This window comes from Apium graveolens, chromosome 10 (genome assembly GCF_009905375.1).
Source record: "Apium graveolens cultivar Ventura chromosome 10, ASM990537v1, whole genome shotgun sequence".
Taxonomy (NCBI): domain Eukaryota; kingdom Viridiplantae; phylum Streptophyta; class Magnoliopsida; order Apiales; family Apiaceae; genus Apium; species Apium graveolens.
This window is the reverse complement of record NC_133656.1, coordinates 221,742,503-221,764,703: the sequence shown is the minus strand read 5'-3', so window position 1 is coordinate 221,764,703 and position 22,201 is coordinate 221,742,503. Positions and strand designations below refer to the sequence as shown.

At 34.5% G+C, this 22,201-nt stretch overlaps 1 protein-coding gene across 1 annotated transcript; it reads left to right on the top strand.

Annotated features, from left to right (window-relative positions):
• The first annotated feature begins 571 nt into the window (after nt 1-571).
• LOC141689308 (ferredoxin-dependent glutamate synthase, chloroplastic-like) lies at nt 572-21,930 on the top strand. The gene is made up of 33 exons (XM_074493567.1): nt 572-998; nt 1,568-1,880; nt 2,492-2,934; nt 3,025-3,156; nt 4,589-4,687; nt 4,909-4,979; nt 5,356-5,452; nt 6,603-6,695; nt 7,275-7,420; nt 8,342-8,501; nt 9,896-10,006; nt 10,240-10,455; nt 10,533-10,690; nt 11,194-11,323; nt 12,665-12,723; nt 12,817-12,922; nt 13,243-13,339; nt 14,198-14,313; nt 14,588-14,785; nt 14,879-14,989; nt 15,280-15,519; nt 15,621-15,719; nt 16,202-16,297; nt 17,102-17,299; nt 17,403-17,477; nt 18,349-18,477; nt 18,583-18,681; nt 19,302-19,444; nt 19,538-19,631; nt 20,244-20,482; nt 20,570-20,648; nt 20,760-20,843; nt 21,339-21,930. Exons 1-33 carry the CDS (start codon nt 753-755, stop codon nt 21,498-21,500), a joined length of 4,839 nt encoding a protein of 1,612 aa, XP_074349668.1. The 5' UTR covers nt 572-752; the 3' UTR covers nt 21,501-21,930.
• The last annotated feature ends 271 nt before the right edge of the window (nt 21,931-22,201 follow it).

Below are 22,201 nucleotides of genomic sequence, written 5' to 3'. Positions count from 1 at the left end.
AATAAAAAAAATTATTTAATAAATATATTAAAATTAAATTAATACATATCACAAATAAATATTATATATATAATCTTTAAATAATAAAATAGAAAAATATCTTAAATTTAAGTTTAATATGATTTGATTACACCTAATACTTATTATATACAAATTTAAGTTTAATATAATTTGATTACACCTAATATTTAAACTTAAGTTCTTCAATCATTTGATATTTATATTTACTATATACAAATATTTATTACTTGTTTAAGTAATTCATCTATTTTGTCATAGTTATGAAAGTCCTTCTAAACTTGGAAACACAACCCAACGGAACTCGATAACAAGAACCATGTAAAACCAACCATATCAACGACCCCAAACATCAACTCAATCTGGAGTTCGTAACGGTAAGGCAACGTGTACGATCCAAATTAATCAACGACTCTTGGCCTTTACATACAGGCTACAGCCGCCTCATACAATAACACATAAGCTACAAAGTAAGTAAATACAAAATAATTTAATATAGAAAATAAAATGGACGCATCAATGAAAAAAAACGAACTCCGAGTGGTGTATGGTTCTGAATCTCTATTCCTTTTTATCTTCACTAATCCATTCCCTCCCTTCAATTCCCTCCCCTTCTCCACACGATCTCTCTCTCTCTCTCTCTCGACACACACATATTACTACACACCACACGCATTTTCTAAATTTATGTAAATAGAGACTAGTGTATTGCTACTATCCACCATTGACTCACCATGTCTGTGCAGTCAATACCACACCTACTCTACTCATCTAATTCTGTGTTTTCAACCAACAGAGACTTCGTGTTTGTTGATTTTATAGGTCTCTCTGCTAAATCTAAACGCCGTGTTCGTACTGCTTCTGCTGTTTCTACTGTTAATAAGTTTCGTAACAGTAATTTCTCGCCGATTAGAGCTGTTATTGATCTCCAACGACTCGGAAATGCCTCACCACAGTCCTCGTCTAATCCCGACCGCAAGGTTGTTAATCTCTCTAAATCTCTCTCCCGATCATTTTGTATATGTAACTCTATCTGTATTTAGAAGATAATATGTTTTGTTTTTATTGCGATGATGCGTGAAGTATTTACAAATGATTAGGAATTCTCGTTTAGGTGTTGAATTCGGTTTAGCTTACGAAAAATTACTCGCGGTCAACGTTGAATTTGTCACTTATTAGTAGAAGTATTTTGTATACCTTTTTCGCGAGTTAAAAGCAAATTATTGCTTGTTAGTTATAATTTTGCATATTTACATTAGGAGAATAGACAAAATTTAATTGAAGAAGTTGCGACTTGCGAGTAATGTTGACTTCTGTGAAGTCAAATGACCAACTGATTTAAGTCAAAGCAAATAAGTATCTGTTTTATGTTCTTCAAAACTCGTATATGGAAGTGAGTTGAGTTGATGAGTTGTTGATATACATAAACGGAACAACTGGACTTATAAGTTAGTTTGGGACCTATAATTTGTGATAGTCCTTGGTCAACTATTTGCATGTTTTGTATATAGAAAGTAGACATGTTTAAGTTAAGGTGTATGTTTTAAAGGCTGCACACATGGAGGATATACTGGCGGAGAGAGGGGCATGCGGAGTTGGATTTATTGCTAATTTGGAGAATAAAGCATCTAATAGTATAATTAAGGATGCTCTTATTGCTCTTGGCTGCATGGAACATCGTGGGGGTTGTGGAGCTGATAATGACTCCGGTGATGGTTCGGGAGTCATGAGTTCCATTCCTTGGGGACTTTTTAATGATTGGGCTGAAACACAAGGTATTGCTCCATTCGATAAGTTGCACACAGGTGTTGGGATGGTTTTTCTACCCAGAGATGATGCCCAATGTGCAGCTGCCAAAACAGGTTTGTAATTAAGATTCAAGCCTTACAAATCACTGAATTGCTTTATCTTCTTTTCCATAAGTATATGTATATGTATCCAATGATTATTGTGCATGCACGGGGGTGGGGGGGGTGTTTGTTTCAGGGAAAAATAACGGAAACATATCACCTTAAGCGTGAATTTATAATGTTGAATGAATGTTCTTATTTTTTTAAATTTTGTTGCATGATAGAAGTATGAAAACTACTATGTCATTATATATTATAGTTTTAATAGTATGAAGAGTGATATATGATTCCCAAGGACCCATAAACTAATAGTATATATTTAGTTTGAATTTTTTATTCTTATTTGTCACTTAATGAAAGAAAAAAAGATTATTCCACAAGGTCATATTGCTTAATAGACAATACGGACAAAAATTTGTCTGCTGGTCTTCCTCTCTATTTTTAGTTTTTTATTAAAAGGTGTAAATTGTAATAATACTAAGTTTGACAGTAGTACACATTTTTGTTCGTAGTAGCACATGTTAAATAGTGCATGGCTCTCATATGCTAAGCCGTCATTGTTTTTCAGCTCTAGTGTAAAAGATTTTAATGTCTTCTAAATGTTAATCTGTTTGCTGGTGTAGCTATAAATACTATTTTCAAACAAGAGGGTCTTGAAGTGATTGGATGGAGGCCAGTACCTGTAGATACTGCCGTAGTTGGTTACTATGCAAGAGAAACCATGCCAAATATTCAACAAGTTTTTGCCAGGGTTATTAATGAAGAAAATGTTGATGATATCGAAAGAGAACTGTATATTTGCCGAAAATTAATTGAAAGAGTGGCAAACTCAGAATCTTGGGGAAATGAGTTGTATTTTTGCTCTTTGTCCAACCAGACTATAGTTTACAAGGGGATGTTGCGTTCAGAGGTTCTAGGAAAATTTTACTATGACCTCCAGAATGATCTCTATGAGACCCCTTTTGCCATTTATCATCGGAGGTACAGCACAAATACCAGTCCCAGATGGCCACTTGCTCAACCAATGAGGTTGCTTGGTCATAATGGGGAGATTAACACCATACAGGTTACAAAATATATTTAACCATGTGAGTTGTCTTGCATATTAAATTAGTTCTTATTTGATTCTTATATTAAATCTTAAATTTTCATTTAGGGAAACTTGAATTGGATGCAATCACGGGAAGCCTCACTGAAATCGTCTGTTTGGCGTGGTCGTGAAAATGAAATTCGCCCTTTTGGCAATCCAAAAGGATCGGACTCTGCAAATCTTGATAGTGCAGCAGAGGTACTCTCTCTCTCTCTCTCTCTCTCTCTCGTTTCTCTCTCCCTCCCTCTCTCTCTCTATCACAATAATTTTGTTTATATTGTATAGTTCATGCATCTGTTAAAAAGAAGTAAAGCATACATAGAGTTGATTGCACTGGGACACTTATATATATATGTATATATATGTATGTATGTACGTAAATATCTCATCCTGATTATAGTTGCTACCATCATCAATTTCACAATTTCATATTATCTTTTTAACATTTTAGTCTGTGAGCCTATCATTATATACATTATTATGCGAGATAGGAATTAAATGGTGGAAACATATTTGAGTCTATTTTGTTTATCCATGATGTTACACGGAGTTGCTTAATCTGTAGAAGTTCAGCAAGCTTCTTTAATATTCAGGACCTGGCCGAACTACCATTTTATTTTATAATGATTCCTTCTTTTTTTAAGGGGAAAAGCAAATAACTGAATATTTCGTGTCTGGGTTGAGCATTGTCAAGGATACAAGGCAAATATATAGTTTTGCATGTTATTGTTAATTTGCATGTATACAATTGGCATTTTGCTACTACAGGAAGAAAATGGTATATTATCATCCACTATCACAAATGTGTTTTAATAGTGACATTGAAATATGGAGTAGAATGTGTGATGATTACTTCTAGACCTTCTTAGTTAAGATCTATTACAAAATGAATATTTATGGTAAGCATCTTTGTTATGTTCTAAACTGGAAAAGTAGACAATAAATTACATAAGTGTTTTGGTATACCTGAGAATATTTTTTTATAAGCGTCTTTTTCTTTCTACTGTTGGCAAGGCTTTGTATAGACTACTGTGATGCTTTAAGAACGTGTACAATTAGGTTTCTCTCCTAATCTCTTGTTATGAACGTGCTTCACGTCTTTACCTCACCCCACTGGCCTGTAGCTCTTGTACTTGTGCAATTATGCATGTATAGATGTACTTGATAGCTTTTGGCTTTAGTAAGTAATTAGCTGTTAAGCCAGTAATATCCTTGAACTTTCTATTATTACCTAAAACTATGCAATTATCATGCAATCAGTTATAGACTCTGAATGTGGCTTTTGAGGATTTGATAAGGAACATGCCTTCATCTTGACAATCATGAATTCACATGGGAATTTAACACACGATTAAGCACAAACATGAAACATGTATGCAGTTTAAGCTTTCCATATTTGGGCCTGAGGCCTGTAATGAAAGTCTGAAACAGATACATTACCCTAGCGTAGTAGTTTTGCTTAGCTTATTTAGCTTCCTTTCAACCTTTTCCCTTCCTTTTATGAAGTTATGATCTATATGCCAATTTATGATTTTATGTGCATAGCGGAAATCTCTCTCCCTTGGTCCGATCATCATTTCTTTATTTCTAGTTTCTGCTGACTAATAGAGTTTATTCTTATTTTGTCAAGTTGCTGCTTAGGAGTGGCCGAACGTCTGAGGAAGCTTTGATGATCCTGGTTCCAGAGGCATACAAGAATCATCCAACATTGACAATAAAATATCCCGAGGTATCCTTCTTAATTTTTTAAGTCAGCCAAGTAGTGTCCATTTATATGTCCTTGGCATAAAGATTCATTATTAGTTTTTATTGGCTATATTGATTTAATGTCGATATAATATGACAATGGTACTGTATGCACTTGCACCTGAGTCTCACTTGGATATTCTATGTTGAATGTATCAAGTAGGATTCCTAATATAAACGAATATCATCTACCTTTGTTTTCAGGTTGCTGATTTTTATGATTATTATAAAGGTCAAATGGAGGCTTGGGATGGACCTGCCTTACTCTTGTTTAGGTAAAATTTTCCTTAGCACCTTTTGATGCCTACCAGTAATCTGAAAGAAATTGCATATCTGAAATTCCAAGAAATTGTGTTTATATCCTGCAAGATAAGCAAAAAAGAAATTTGATTGAAAATATACCTACTTAAAATGCTCACTAGGGTGGACTAAGCAAACACACCCAAATCTCCGCAGAAAATTAAACAATCTTCTTTTATCCGTGACATCTAATATCGTTGTTCTCTTAAATGGCCTTCTTTTAATTATGAAATTTGGAAGGGCGCAGATTTTTAAACAGTCTTATGTGCATTTCCTTTTTTTTAGCTCATAACTTGGACTCTAAAAATTATTATTTCTGCTGATTTTCTCGAATTTCTTTTTTAATAATAGTGATGGAAAAACAGTAGGCGCCTGTCTTGATCGGAATGGACTTCGTCCTGCTAGATATTGGCGGACAATAGACAATGTCGTATATGTTGCATCTGAGGTGTGTATGGTGAATTTATCACATAAATTTCCTTGAATGTCAAAATCATTAAACCCCTGTAAAATCTAAGCTAAGCATAAATCATTAATGTATTCTACTTAATCCCTAAATATATTACTGCATTAGTGTTTGTCTTGTATGCTTCTGTTATTATATTGTTGTACTAATTTCCGTCACCAAAGTTGTTATATCGCAACGTTTGCAAGGGGGGGGGAGATACCTTTGTGACGCAAACCTGCAGTCTACCAGTTTGTTGAGTTGGTGTTGTGAAGTCAAGATTAATGGAGTGTGCTAAAATTTAGAAGATTTCACTTTTAAAAGAACCTATGTTGAATTTATTGACAATAACAACTAATAATAATGGAATGAAGTATTTATTGTAATAAATGTTATGTATAAAAGAATCTAATTCACTAGCAAAGGTTTGACGAGTATAATAATTTTACTCAAAACCAAAGGTTTATCTATAAAAGAATGTTACTTATATACCAAGAGATTGTAATAGAAAGCTGACGATTTGTCTACCTATACATCATGACTACGATTGGAAGAAGAAATAGAATACATAAGACGGTGCAAGTTCCAAATCTTTTTATAGATAATATGGGAAATGCCTTTTAAGAACTCAAGTGCAATTAGCTTCTTTGTAATTTAAAATGCATGATATGCATCACGGGATTCTGCTGGTTGGGAGCATCTGATTACTAGAATATCCTATGAACATGTTGGTGCGATTATGAAATGCACTGGTTAGTAGTAAATGCCAGAGTCTTCCTTGACTGTGGGTTTTTTGACAAGTCGTTAAATTAAACAACTTAAAAAGTGTAACAAACACAATGATGTACCCAAGTTGTCTGTGGCCATGAAGGACTTGGTTTGACTCCAGTACAAAAGTTGACGAAAGAACAAATTGTACGACACAGTATATTTTTTAAAAGGTCAAAAACTTGAAGGGTTTAGACTTTAGACACACCATCTGAAATTTTATTTTTCATTTTCTTCCTGAGATGATTTTTTTGCCTGATTTTGCTGATTCGGATATGATATGTTGAAACTTGAAGCAATTACGGAAGCATGCTTGCCATATGTCACATTTGAGGTGTTATTGTAATCGTCTTGATATGATCATACTTTTTCCATATTGATCTAGGTCGGTGTTGTTCCTATGGATGAGTCGAAAGTTATAATGAAAGGCCGGCTAGGTCCAGGAATGATGATAACTGCTGATTTAACAAGTGGCCAGGTTTGTACATAAGTATAATCGAATAGACTTGTTTCTGTATGTATTTTTTAAGTATCATGTTTTTTAACATATCTATATACACTGCAATATGCTTACGGTTTATTATGTTGGGTTGCATGTAAATTTCGATATTGATTTATTATAGGAACTAAAAGTTAACAGACGATATTTTGTCACCATATAGTTTCACCTTTTTTTTAAGCTCACATTTTAATGCAATCCCCTTAGAGCATTTATTGGTTTTGTATGAATGTAGGTACCTGCCTGTCTTTGCTTGCTTACTATTGTAGCTTTATTTGAAGATTCAGTTTTTGTTATGATTATAATTTTTGTTGAATGTCTTTCTCCAAGCTAGGAGAGTAGCACAAAGTGTAATTCCGTAAAATCAAATCAGGGCTTTCTATCTGAATCTGCTTCTCTAATTTATGTTATAATATTTCAGTTGATTAATAAAGCTTTTCATCTTCCTTAAATATTTTACCTGGAATCTGGACTATTACGCTGATGCAAAAACCAGACAAAAACTGTTATTTTGTGCATATGTTGCATTCTGATTTTCAAATTCCAAAATATCAACAGGTTTATGAGAATACGGAGGTTAAGAAACGTGTTGCATCATTAAATCCTTATGGAAAGTGGTTGAATGAAAATATGCGATCCTTGGAGCCTAAAAAGTTTCTCTCGACAAGCACCATGGAGAGTGAAACAATACTAAGACGGCAACAGTAAGGATTTTAAATTGCATCTTCATCTAACTGTGCTTATATTAATTTTCTGCATGTAGGTGCTATACACATGCAAATCTTGTTGCTATATGACTGTTAATTTAGCAAATAATTAGATGTTGAGATGAATATAGAAGTTGTGTGTTATTAGCATATAATCTCATTAGCAGAAGTTTTAATAGTAGTCAGGCGTCTAAATTGTAAAATCTCTTTTAGCATGCATGTTTGGGGGCTAAAATTAAACCTATAATCAGGTCAGTAATTTTTATTTCAAGTTCGTCTGATATGTAAACTGTATATTCCTGGGATTCTATAGATTTGATTGTCATCTTGAGGTAACTGGTAAGCTCTTCTTTGTGTTTTCCGTTGAGTGTTTATAAGAAGATTGTGGCCAAATGGGTGGCTTGCTTTTAGAACTTTAGGATAAATCACTACGAAAAATGTCCACAAATATGCCCTTCACATTTCCTTTAATATCTTTGAGCTTCTATTGCAGAATTGAATTTTAGACGAATATCATGATTTGATCATCTCGGTATGTATATTGAGCTTGATGAGAATATGATTATTGTTAGATTGGAATGTGTAATTTTGTACCATATGCTTTTAGTTGTTTGATAATTGGTATGCTAGTATGATTCCTTCTTGCAATGTATTCTCTTATATAATTCTTATAGAAAGAAAGAGAATGTCAGTTTGTTGTTATCGTGGTTTTAATAACATGGAATCATGTTATATATCCCATTGTTTTTTGCTTTAATGTTCTGATTTGATGCACCGAGTTCGGTCTTTGGATACTCACTAATGAAAATTCTTTATCTGTTTGTGATGACTGTAATTCACGGAAATCCGTTCTCATTTTAACTTGAGTATTAAAATACGCAGTATCTCAAATATTTTAATTCTCTTTGATTTAAACAGAGCACATGGCTACTCCAGTGAAGACGTTCAGATGGTCATTGAATCTATGGCTGCACAAGGGAAGGAGCCTACATTCTGCATGGGGGATGATGCCCCATTGGCAATACTATCACAGAAGTCACATATGCTTTATGATTATTTCAAGCAAAGATTTGCCCAGGTTTACAAAGTTTGCTTTAGCTACTTCTAATTTGTCATGGATAAGCTTGCAAGAGGGACTGCAATATCACATATTTCTAGTTCTTCTATATTAGTATTACCCTAAAATGTGACAACTATAATTTCATTTTGTGTGTGTATAATATCATGTTTTGTTTAATAAAGTTAGATGACTGCAACGAAGATTCAGGGAGAAAGGATTGTTTGTTTAGTCGAATTAACATTTGATGCATCTAAAATATGGTTGTCCATAAGTACATCAAACCCATCAAACCCTGTTTCTTTAAATGACTTGTGTAACTGGACGTACAAATCATAGATGTCAATGTGATTCCATTTGAAAGTATCAACACAATGTATACTCTTTTAGTGATGAAAGAATAACAGATGTCACTAGTCTGTATTAGTATCGAGTGAATTAATGACCTGTGCAAGAAATTACACCCTTAAATCCCTCATCTAGCCTGAAGAAAGGATATTCCCTTTTTTTCCATTGTTTTATGAACCGCCGGTTATGGCAGTGTTTATCTTATGTACAGAAATCACACCTCTTCTATTAAGACGAGTATTCCACGTCAGATCTTATTACGATACGAATGTAAAATGTAGGACCTTTTTCACTTCTGCTTCTTTGATGATTGTTGGTTAGCTAAAATTATTAAGCTTTGAGACTCCATGATCAAACGATATAAGGATACATGTAGTAGTTATACTTATGCATTAAAGTGAGCTAGGGGTTCAAAGAGTCCTAATATTGTAGCTGGGGGCTTGGGTGGTTTTCGAGATTTTGCATTTCTTTTTTTTCTTTTTTTTAATTCTGTCAGTATGGTAATACGAATTTTCAGGGAATCTTATTTGATACATAAGTAGTCATGACGATAAAGTTCCATATCTCTCAAAACTTCAAATATAAATGATACAGAGTAAGAACTAGGATCTAAGAGATATTCTACATTGCAAAAGGAATTTTAGGTTACAATTGGGTTTATTGTGTTATAATTGGGGTGAAATTTTGTTCTTGCCATACAGGTGTGATTAGACCAATGTGCTGTTTGTACGTGAAACTTATAGAAACTCGTAAGAAACCAAACTTAAAATGTGAACCGCCTGAGAATCATAACAAATCACTAAATTCATGTACACCAATCACCAAATATTATATATCGCTCTAAAGTTTTGGTGATTTTGTCGAATTATTGTTGTGATTTGTTTTATTACTCACCTTTCTCATTTTAACTTAATTTTCATTGGAGTATGACTATATATATAAATATATATATATATATATATATTTATATATAATATTGTCTGTCTTTATGTCAACTGAATTAGTTAATCGGCTTTACTGCATTATGTTTTTGGTTTTTGTCATTGTGGTTCATATTTCTTGAACAGGTGACTAATCCAGCTATAGATCCACTTAGAGAAGGATTAGTAATGTCACTGGAAATCAATCTTGGGAAGCGTAGAAACATATTAGAGGTTGGACCTGAGAATGCCTCTCAGGTACATAAGCTTTTTCTTTTCTTAATGAGTGCCTTTTACTTCAATATTTCCATTAATTTTCTGGATTCATGATTGCTTTCCATGTGATGCTTGTTGTTTTTCATATGATAAGAACTCCTACGTTTATGCGATGTACATATGTAGGTTTAGTTTCTGTGATTGTAGGGTTTAATAATTTCTGATTAACTTGTATCCGCTTTCATTGGGCCTGAATCTCTCTGACATTGCACTAGGTGAGTTTGTCTAGCCCTGTTCTTAATGAAGGGGAGCTTGAGTCCCTATTGACGGATCCCAGCTTGAAACCCCAAATTCTACCTACCTTCTATGACATAAGGAAGGGTGTTGATGGTTCATTGGAGAAGACATTATACAAGCTTTGTGAAGCAGCAGATGAAGCTGTTAGAAATGGTTCTCAATTGCTAATTCTCTCCGACAGATCTGATGAACTCGTGAGTACCTTTTGGGAGTATTCTAATTTATATCTAGCATATAAATGTGATTTGTCTAATACTTTGTTGCCTGTAAGGAACCAACTCGGCCTGCAATTCCGATACTTCTGGCAGTGGGTGCTGTTCATCAGCATCTAATTCAGAATGGTCTGCGGATGTCAGCTTCCATTGTTGCGGACACAGCTCAATGCTTCAGTACACATCATTTTGCTTGTTTGATAGGATATGGTGCAAGGTTATCTTCTCTTCTCATCACAGTTTCTATTTGGACTTTCTGTATAGTGTTGGAATATATTTATTTGGTTCACCGCCAGGTTTTTATGTCTTGAATATTATAGTTTTATTTGTTTGACAAAATTGAACTCGTAATACTTATTACAGTAATTTATTTCAGCATCTAAAATGTACTCTACTCTTTTCCTGACGGGGATCTATAATTGGCCCTAGGAATACAAATCATATGATTTTATATTACAGTACAATAAAGGGTAGTGCTATGTTTGCTGGCCATTTCCCAGAATAAGTGATACATTGGTGCTGTTATCTAACTATTTAGTAGGATTGTTGAAACTATTGATACTAGTGATAAAATCTAGTAATCCTCCTGATTAAAATAGTTAGTTTTTAAGGTCTTAGATCTATGCTATCCTCATTTTTTTGGTTCAAGAATATTCAGGAGGTGCTCTTTGTTTGGATCCCTCATTTTGCATCTACTTGATCAGTCATTTATGTTTGCAGTGCTGTATGTCCATACCTAGCACTAGAGACATGTCGACAGTGGCGCCTGAGCAACAAAACTGTGAATCTGATGCGAAACGGGAAGATGCCAACTGTTACAATTGAACAGGCTCAAAAGAATTACTGCAAGGTTTGTACAATGTTGCTTGAAGATGTGGATTATTATCCATCATCCTTTTCCCATAAAATATTGGTTCAAAGCATTCTCTGTCGCACCTGCTGATTACAGTATTTTATTTGTGGAACTCCACACTGATGTTTTCATTGCCGATTAAGTCTGCTAGCTCGCTACGTATTGGTATCTGTACTTAATAACTATAATAAGCAAACTAGAGCATAATTATATACTACTAAGGAATATTCTATGTTTTAATATACAAACTACCCTACAAAAAATCTAAGGATCCCGTCAACAACAAATTAATATTAAGAGTTTGTATTATTAGTTTTAAACAATACATGTTATTAATTAGGCTTATATTAATTTAAAATTAAGATAACTATTATAAAAATATAACTAATATCTTAGAAAATATTTATAATATAAGGACTTTTAATATATTAAAAGAAGCCTATTGCGCATGTTATAAGCTAGTAAAGTAGTATCTGTAAAACAATGATCTGATGGTAAATAGAAGTCATGGGTCAGATAAAGGAGTTTTGAGTAACTAGCTCTCTTAAAGCTCTAAGGGCTTGGACTTGATTGGGTCACACATTTTTTTATATAACACTCTCCCTCCCTCTTACGGGTGGACAAGCAAACTGCTAGCAGCACCAAAGAAAAGAATTTAAGTCTGAATCCAGGGATGGGTGAATCCAAACCCAATATCTCCTTATACCTGAGCTCTTGTACCATCTTAAGTAACAGGTAGTTATATTTATGGTTATATGATAATGTGTTTTATTCCTTTGGACTTGGATATGATTGATTCAGTCAATTGCCCCTATCCCAAGGGTTAAAAAAATTCAGCAGTCCTTGTTGTATCTTCTTGATTTCACAAGCACTGTCTTGGGCCTCATTTCCTATTTAAAAGTTAAAATTATAATGAGCATGAAATATGCACATACTATTAATCTGTGTGTGAAGAATTTCAACACACTTCCTAGTTTGAGATGAGGGATTTTTGGCAATTACCTAATGTTTAAAATTAGTCGGTTTTTGCCCGAGATGAACATATGTGCGGTTGAATGTATATGGAGTTGGGGGGGGGGGACTAGTAAGTAGTAACTGAGGCATAATAAGTTGAAATCTAACAAGGTAAATAATAAATAGCAGAAATTCTCATTATAAGCAACTATACAAGGTGGAAATTGCATAAACTGCATTTGGTGGCCCCTAAAAGACTCCTTTAAAATGATATCTTATTGGTTCTACTGAAGGGCTGACGTGTGGTTATCAAATAATAACAAATTAATGATCACTTTGTATTGAATTTGTGACCTGAAATTTATCTGTTCATTGTTTTTTCAGGCAGTTAAATCTGGTCTACTAAAAATTCTGTCGAAAATGGGCATTTCATTGCTTTCAAGGTATGGCCTCTTTTGACTATCCCTTTTGGACAGCAGGGTTAAATGCCTACATTTATTTCAGATTGCTAAGATATGTTCTTTCTTCAAATCTAGTTATTGTGGGGCACAGATATTTGAAATATATGGACTTGGAAAAGAAGTAGTAGATCTTGCATTTTATGGAAGTGTATCGAGAGCTGGTGGATTGACTCTTGATGAGGTAAAAAGCACATAAAACAATGAAGGATCTTGTTTGTTCAGCTTTGGGATCTATATTATGGGAGAATGCAAATTTTTGAATAATAGAGTTTTAATTGTTGTGAGAATGCATTTCATTTTGCTAATCTAATGATTATTTCCTGGTAGCAAAGGAACATGAACATGCTCTCCTAGGTAATTTACTTCTGAAATTTTGCCTTAGTATGCACAAACATAGGATTTTTTTTATAGAAACTAATTATGGAGTTGTTAGGTGTCTAATGTAACTTTCGTACTTGATTGTTCCGTTTTTAATCCAATCATGAATGTATTTAAATACAGTTAGCAAGAGAGACTTTGTCGTTTTGGGTGAAGGCATTTTCTGAGGATACAGCTAAGCGACTCGAAAATTTTGGGTTTATACAAAATAGGCCAGGAGGTATTTTATCATTCCCAGCATGATATTATATTATTTCTAAGAATTTATATTAAAACATGCACTATTAGTTACTGTAACATGCATGATATGATGACTTTTTTGCTATACAAAAATTCTTACATGATCTACTCTATATCTATATTTGTGATGCATCTGAATCTGGAACTAGCGTACTACGTACTTCAAAAAACTGAGTAGCATGTATGCTAATATGTGTGCAGTATTAACAATATTCCTCAAGTCTGTTGTCATGTAAACAAAAATAAAGAATGTTGATCGCCTATTACCTGAAGCAGCATTATACGGGATATGAAATGTTTCAACTACAAATCTGCTTCTGAGTATCTTCTTTATTTGCATTTTAGATTTAGCTATTTTAAGCAGTTTATGAAAAAGCATTTGTATCTTCTACATAAATCTGATGTAATTACTGCTGCTTAATTAGCTCAATTCTTGTGTGAATCTTTGAGATGTTTGATTTTCCAACCAAAAGAAAACCTCTACATGAAAGATTATGTTTTTATCATCGTTCCCACTGTTCAGATTAATGCCAGTGTTACTTAGGAGGAGAGTCTATAATTAATTACCATGTCCATCTCTTTGTACGTATTATATCTAAACAAATCTGAAACTGTTACAAATATTTAAGTAGAACTTGTTTCTTGGCATGGATGCAAGTGAAGTACTACAATATTATTTTGGAGGCACGTTAGTACTAACTTGTCTAAGAACGGATTGAGCTTCATTTATTGATTTGATATTTTCCGCGCGCTTATTATATGACATTGATGTGTTCATTACCTTAATATTGGTCTATAAAACTACATAGAGCGCTAATTAGTTTCGTATAATTATCAGGGGAATATCATGGAAACAACCCTGAGATGTCAAAGCTGCTTCACAAAGCAGTACGCCAGAAGGTCGAGAGCGCATATTCAGTTTACCAGCAGCATTTGGCTAATCGACCTGTTAATGTAAGTTGGAATCGTATAATAAAATAATTTGTCTTTTGAGAAACATCTAGTTCATAAAAAAATTGCCCCTGTCACGTTTGCGCCACATAAGTTTTTTGAATAGCTTCAAAATGGGTGCAGAAAAGCACCATATGCTTACAGAGATTTAAGAAGTAGCTGATTAAGAAATTTGAACATGCAGCGTTAAATTCTTTAACTTAACTCTTATCATAAGATATTTTATGAGTATTTCTAAAGAGTTTTATTAATTCCTTTTTAATAATGTTTGCTGTAGGTTTTTCGTGATCTTCTGGAGTTTAAAAGTGATCGTTCCCCAATTTCAGTTGGAAAGGTTGAATCTGCTGCATCTATCGTTCAAAGGTTTTGTACTGGTGGAATGTCTCTTGGAGCAATTTCTAGGGAAACACATGAAGCAATCGCAATTGCAATGAACAGAATAGGTGGTAAATCTAACTCTGGTGAAGGGGGGGAGGTAATATATTCAGTATCTATGCTCAATGTATAACATATGTCAAATTCGATTATTATGCGAGATGTTATAACATACAGACACTGTTTTAAACAGGATCCTATTCGCTGGAGCCCTCTCACTGATGTTGTTGATGGGTACTCACCCACACTACCTCATTTGAAAGGGCTACAAAATGGGGATACAGCAACAAGTGCCATCAAGCAGGTTAGAATGCCTTGACATTCTTCCGCCAAAGCCAATTTATATGTTTTTTTCTCATATAAAGTAATTTAATATACAAGGAATTAAGATCATTTCCTAATTTTTTTTTATTAGTGTGGGATTCACAATGCCTTGACATTCTTCCGCCAAAGCCAATTTATATGTTTTTTCTCATATAAAGTAATTTAATATACAAGGAATTAAGATCATTTCCTAATTTTCATTAGTGTGGAATTCACAAAATATATTACCTGTATTGCATGTTTGCTTTACGAAGTTTGTTGTCTTTTTAGGTTGCCTCGGGACGTTTTGGTGTCACTCCTACATTTTTGGTCAATGCTGACCAAATAGAAATCAAAATCGCACAAGGTGCTAAGCCTGGTGAAGGTGGGCAATTGCCTGGGAAGAAAGTTAGTGCATATATCGCAAGACTAAGAAACTCCAAACCCGGGGTTCCTTTGATTTCTCCTCCTCCACACCATGACATTTATTCCATTGAAGATCTTGCTCAATTAATTTTTGACCTCCATCAGGTGCTTCTTTTTATATTTTTCTTATGAACTTGACTGCACATCTATTCTACTATATGATTATATCAAAAGTCAGGTCTCTAAAGTTTTTGTTGAATACACAGGTCAATCCTAAGGCTAAAGTCTCTGTTAAACTTGTGGCTGAAGCTGGAATTGGGACAGTGGCTTCTGGGGTTGCAAAGGGCAATGCTGATGTTATACAGGTATCTATGAGTGATTACCTCCACATGCGACTTATTACTTTAGTTCTTCCATCATTTTTAATTATAATAGAAATTGTATAGATTAATATTAAATAATTTATTAGTGATTTGAAGAATCATAATTGCACCTACATTGACTTATTTGCATCATGAGATAGTCAAATGAGTAAAAGCTTGCTAAGCAGGTGCAGATGAATCATGGCTTGAAATTCTGTCAACCGGTCAAAGCTTCATTTAGTTGACCGCTGCATTTTAATGTGTGTGTGCATACAAGAGTAAGTTATAGCATGTGGAAATGTGTTTACACTAATAAAGTTAACTCTTACGAAAAATTTGGAAAGTAGATAAATCATCTCTTGTAGATGTATAAGTACATGTTTCATAACATTTTTTTAATGATATACAGCAAATACAATATTCTTAGGTCTTGTCAATAAAACATTATCACAACTAATGAACACTTTTGCATTTATGGTTGGCAGATATCCGGACATGACGGAGGAACTGGTGCCAGTCCCATAAGTTCCATTAAGCATGCTGGTGGTCCTTGGGAACTTGGGCTTACTGAGACTCACCAGGTAGCTTATTGCTTACTTTTGATAGGCTAAATTTTTTCTTTTAAAAAAATTGTTAATCGCAAAACCTTGCTGTGTTAGGAGGTTAATTGAAAATTGGATCATATATAACTTTAGCAACCCCCCTCACTCAAAAGCTTACTTTGATAAATCAGTGGATGACCAGGGGCCCATCTTTAAGGCAATACTCAACCTGTGCTCTGATACATATATAAAGTTATTAGCTTTCCTATAACATCAAAGTGTTAAAAGGAGGACTTAATTGTTCCACTGACCAGGGGCCCATATTTAAGGCAATACTCAACCTGTGCTCTGATACATATATAAAGTTATTAGCTTTCCTATAACATCAAAGTGTTAAAAGGAGGACTTAATTGTTAAGTAACCAGTCCGTCTAAAACCTTAAGGTGGTAGAGGAATGCCTGAACAGGATCTTATACTCTTTAACACTCCCCCTTAATCGTACGATACTTTTCGCTACGATTGACAACGACAAATGCAACCAATATCAACAAACAATATTTAAATTAAATAAATGGGGGTGGGAGGACTCGAACCCGAGTCCCTCCCTAAACCGAGCTCTGATACCATGTTAAGTAACCAGTCCGTCTAAAACCTTAAGGTGGTAGAGGAAGGCCCGAACGGGATCTTATACTCTTTAACATTAAATGGATCGCATGTATATTTTTTAAAAGGATATGTCAGATCATGATATTCTTAAAAAAATCTGCAATTATCCAATGCTTTTGGCTGAATATAAGAATTGTCATCATTACTTGGATCCATAATTGTGATGCTCATTTGCAGACACTAATTGAAAACGGATTACGAGAAAGGGTCATTCTTAGAGTTGATGGTGGATTCAAAAGCGGAGTGGATGTTATGATGGCTGCTGCAATGGGTGCTGACGAATATGGATTTGGTTCTGTTGCAATGATTGCTACTGGATGCGTAATGGCTCGCATTTGCCACACAAATAATTGCCCAGTTGGTGTTGCCAGTCAGGTAAGCCTTAAATTCTAATGTACCTTGAGCTGTAGGCAAGATAAAGCAACTCCCATGCGGGTTATCATTAATATTTAAATATATTTGATTCATTTTATATCAGAGAGAAGAATTACGAGCACGTTTTCCCGGTGTTCCTGGTGACCTTGTCAACTACTTTTTGTATGTGGCAGAGGAGGTAATCACTCGTCTTAAATTATTATATTTTTCCCATTATGTTTACCTAATTATTCACCCAGTTAATGGCTTGTTGGGGTCCGAGACTTGAACCTAAACGCTTTAAATGCAGAAGTGAATAGATATTTTCTTAAAGAGTTGAAATTTGAATATTTTTTATGAATCTTAATTTTTAAATCAGTTTTCCTTTGATAGAAAGAAAAGAATTGAGATAAGAATAAATTGGAATTTGTACTATTATATGGACATGTTATTTATAATACGCATTGCCTCGTTCATTTTGTTCAGACGAATTTTAACTAGAGCTTATTTCGACTAGTAAAATAGAAGTGCTCATCCCTCCCGTTAATCTTCTTTTTTCAAAAATTTTATCATAAAAACTTTGCAACTTCTTACTTTCACTCCTCTTTCATTATGTACCTCTTTTAACTTTAGCTTCACCTTTTTTTTCTTAAATGATAATGCTTCATTAAGAATAAACGTCATCAGATAAAACAGATAAACTCATACAGTAGGAACATTATCCCAGCTGGAAAAGCAATCCGGATAGGAATAGGCTGCTCTAGAAAATGAGTAAGCAACTACATTACCATATCAATACACCAAACATGTCTTAAAAACCAAAAAGATACATCATAGTAGTCGAACTGTGAACCGCTTGAACCAACCAACACTTAGCAATCAGTCTCACCTATAGCAGCACCCCAACTGTTGGTCTTAACCCAGATTACTGCCTCCTTAACCAATTCGTTGCACCGAGTGAATTGTAGCCACTGAAATGTAATTAACCCCATTTCTTTTCTCTTCCAGTTTACAGGTAATGTTCTTGTTTTCCTGTGCTTTTTTAATGTGTTAATTTATAATCATTCCAGGTGAGAGGCATGATGGCACAACTGGGATATGAGAAACTGGATGATATAATTGGACGCACTGATTTGCTGAGACCTCGGGATATTTCACTAGTGAAAACTCAGCATCTTGATCTCAGCTACATGCTTTCTGTATGTTGTTCGATTATCAGTTTAGTCATGTAATGTGATATCATAGTCGTTGTAATGGCTGTAGTTTATGATTAATCTTCTTCACTTGCGTTGTTTTCTCTCTAGAATGTTGGGTTACCAAAGTTGAGCAGCACTGAAATCAGGAAACAAGATGCTCATAGTAATGGACCCGTGCTGGACGATATATTACTTGCAGATGCAGAGGTAATTTATCTTGTCACAATCAAATGAGGTTGAAGCTGGAAAAACAACAGTTTTCCGCTTCATTATTTCATGCAAAACACATTTTAAACCCGGTGCTTAAGAATGCTTTCTTTTTTGTTGCTCTGGGGTTTACGTTTTCCCACAGTTTTGGGAATTGGAAGGAAAAAGTTAAATCTACCTGGTTTTATATAAATAAAAACAGGTTCTCATAGCTTCAAGTTATACTAGGAGGTACCTCATGGCCAAATCTAATAATCCGATCTCGATTCATCGTTATAATTAGTACTACTAGTATATATGGATAGGATAACCCTTAATTAAGGGGGAGGAAAACCGTGGAAACAAACAAAACAAAGACTCCTTAACAAATGCACTACTCCCAATACAACTAAAATTATACAAATGCTTATCCCACTCCCGGATAAGTTCTTAGAAGGGTAATCTGTTGATTTCTTGTAGTTCTGATTCAGTGGGACAAGATTAAGTTTTGGGTTACTACTATTACGGAGTATTACTTTTGACCAAAGAGTTTCTAGTATGAGCTACTACTGTTGCATTTGCATTTACTTCTGCTTTGATTTATATCTCAGGAATAATATTTATTTATCTTAATCATGCAGCTTTCAGATGCAATTGAGAATGAAAAAGTTGTCAGTAAAACCGTGCATATATACAATGTGGATCGTGCTGTTTGCGGGCGTATAGCAGGTGTTGTTGCTAAGAAATATGGTGATACGGGCTTCGCTGGGCAGCTGAATATAACGTAAATGTTATATATATGGTGGTTTCACTAACATGTTTTAAAAAATACTTGTTGTTGATAATATCAAAACAATCATATCATCAATGTTTTCAGATTTCTTGGGAGCGCTGGGCAGTCCTTCTCATGTTTCTTAATACCTGGAATGAACATTCGGCTAGTAGGTGAAGCTAATGACTATGTGGGCAAGGTTTGTTAAAACATCTCATGCACCCAAAATACGACACTAATATCTTAAAACCAAACACTTTTTTTTCATGTATTGTATTTTACAAATTTGCTGAGTCTAGATAGTTCCCATACTCTGAAACTAAAATTAAACCCGCACACTAATTTTTCGTATATTTTCAAAGTTCTGAAAGTTGGTTAGCAGCTAACGTATTTTTAATGCATTTAGGATTGATTTTTGTTAAGCATTCCTTATTTAGACCTTACGCAAAGTTGCATAAAACTTGAGCATATTTTTAAGATACTACGTACCCATAACATAATTTTAAAAGATGTTTTGGGTGGAGAAAAAGAATGATAATACCTCATCAACTACAATTTCTTACATTTCATTCAGGATATGTGGAGCATGTAACTGAACCACGTGTCAACATAACTTCCTTTTTCTCGAAGAGTTTTATAAATTAGAAACTGGATGAGTCCAATGCAACTGGTTATAGCTTTAGATATTCTCAATCTTCTTTGGCCATTATTACGTTTAATTAAACTTGGCAAGCATCAAATGGGAATTTTAAACTTTTTGCCATTTCAATGACTTGAATGTTCTATGTTCTGACCTAGCAGTTTTTTTCAGGGTATGGCTGGTGGTGAATTAGTTGTAACACCTGTTGAAAAAACTGGATTTATCCCTGAGGATGCTGCTATAGTAGGGAATACGTGTCTATATGGGGCTACAGGTGGTCAAATATTTGTTAGAGGCAAAGCTGGGGAGCGTTTTGCTGTGAGAAACTCTCTTGCTCAAGCAGTGGTAGAAGGTACCGGAGACCATTGTTGTGAATACATGACTGGCGGTTGTGTTGTAGTGCTTGGGAAGTATGCCTCCTCTCTTATTTCTAACAATGTTATATGTATTAAAAGATTGGACACAAAATTGAAGTTGTTATTTCTTGCTATTGACAGAGTGGGTAGAAATGTAGCTGCTGGTATGACTGGAGGTTTGGCATACCTTCTTGATGAGGATGATACTCTAATCCCCAAGGTTGGTTCAAAATTTGCCTCACATTAACTGCATTGCCAAATTGAAGCTCGTTTATTTTGCACAGCATTATTTTTTAGTTGCTAAAGTGTGGTGTGACTTGTACTGGTACAGGTAAACAAGGAGATAGTAAAGATTCAAAGAGTGGTTGCCCCTGTAGGTCAGATGCAGCTGAAGACCCTTATTGAATCTCACGTTGTAAGTGAAAATTACTGCTTGAGCATGCACTGTAAAATTACAAAAGTTGTACTACATTGAACAATTTTAAATGTTTTAGCAAAGCAGGTTCAGTCAAAATCATATTAAAAATACGACATCAAGGTGCCGAAGTAAACCTCAACAACTTGCAAATATGTTTTCCTGAAAAATTACACACACCCAGAGGGGTCAAAAATATTATTCTTCTCTTGGTAACAAAAATATTGTTGGGTGTGCGAGTAGTACTATTTATGCAACTGAGCATTACCAAAAGGAAAAATTGTTCTTCCTTTTTAACCATTAAAAATGCTTACAATTTGGAAATCCTGAAAGATATTAACGTCTATTGCCAATTTGTTTGACACTGCTTCAGAAAACTAGTTGATGCCTGTTGTTGAGGCCTGGGATGGCTAGATTAGATAGTGCTATCGCATAATTCTCTTCTATATATGCATGCATATATTTATTAAATTACCATTTGGTTTTTTAATTCAGGAAAAAACAGGAAGCAGCAAAGGATCTTCTATCTTGAAAGAGTGGGAAAGATATCTGCCGCTGTTTTGGCAACTCGTTCCGCCTAGTGAAGAAGACACCCCGGAGGCTTGTGCCGAATATGAGCAAACAACAGCTGGACGTATTACCGTTCAGTCCGCTTAGGCCAAAGATTGTATATTCTCTTGGGCCTAATCTGTGTCAAAAATTTGCACTGATGACTGAAGCTGAACAGGACTATGCACCGTGGAAAGTCAGCATGCCATACTGTAGAGTGCAGAATGTAGTGGTTGCTGGCAGAGTCGAAGACCCTGCTCTTCAACTAAAATCATGCAGTGAAGCACCCTTCTCCGGAGCTTTGGCAGATGTATAGCAACACCCAGGAACTGTATATGTTTCACAGATTTTTTATTTCTGTGCATTATTTAGCGGTTTAGAGGTTTAGATTTGCAATGATGCTCCATCATTAGCTATTGTTCATTGCTTTCCAAAATTTATACCAAGAAAAAGATACATAATTAAATGGAAAGAATTAGACTTATTCAAGCAATAATCGGTTATCCCTAATACATAACAATGTATAATTTTCGTCTCAGACATTGTATGCTTGCATCAGTCTAGTGTTCTTTGTACATATTAATTTCGGTGTTTTTTTGAAGAGTTTAGGGTCGAATATATCATAATTACATACAAATAATATATTAACTGACTATTGGATTAATGCATCTGAACATAACGTTTGGCAAGAGTAAGTGGCCATCAAGCACCACCACCAGTGTGTGGTAATATGTGGTTGGAGTTGTAATAACAGAAATGCAGCGGATTATAATTATGGATCGTGCAAATATGTGTGCTTTTAATTTATA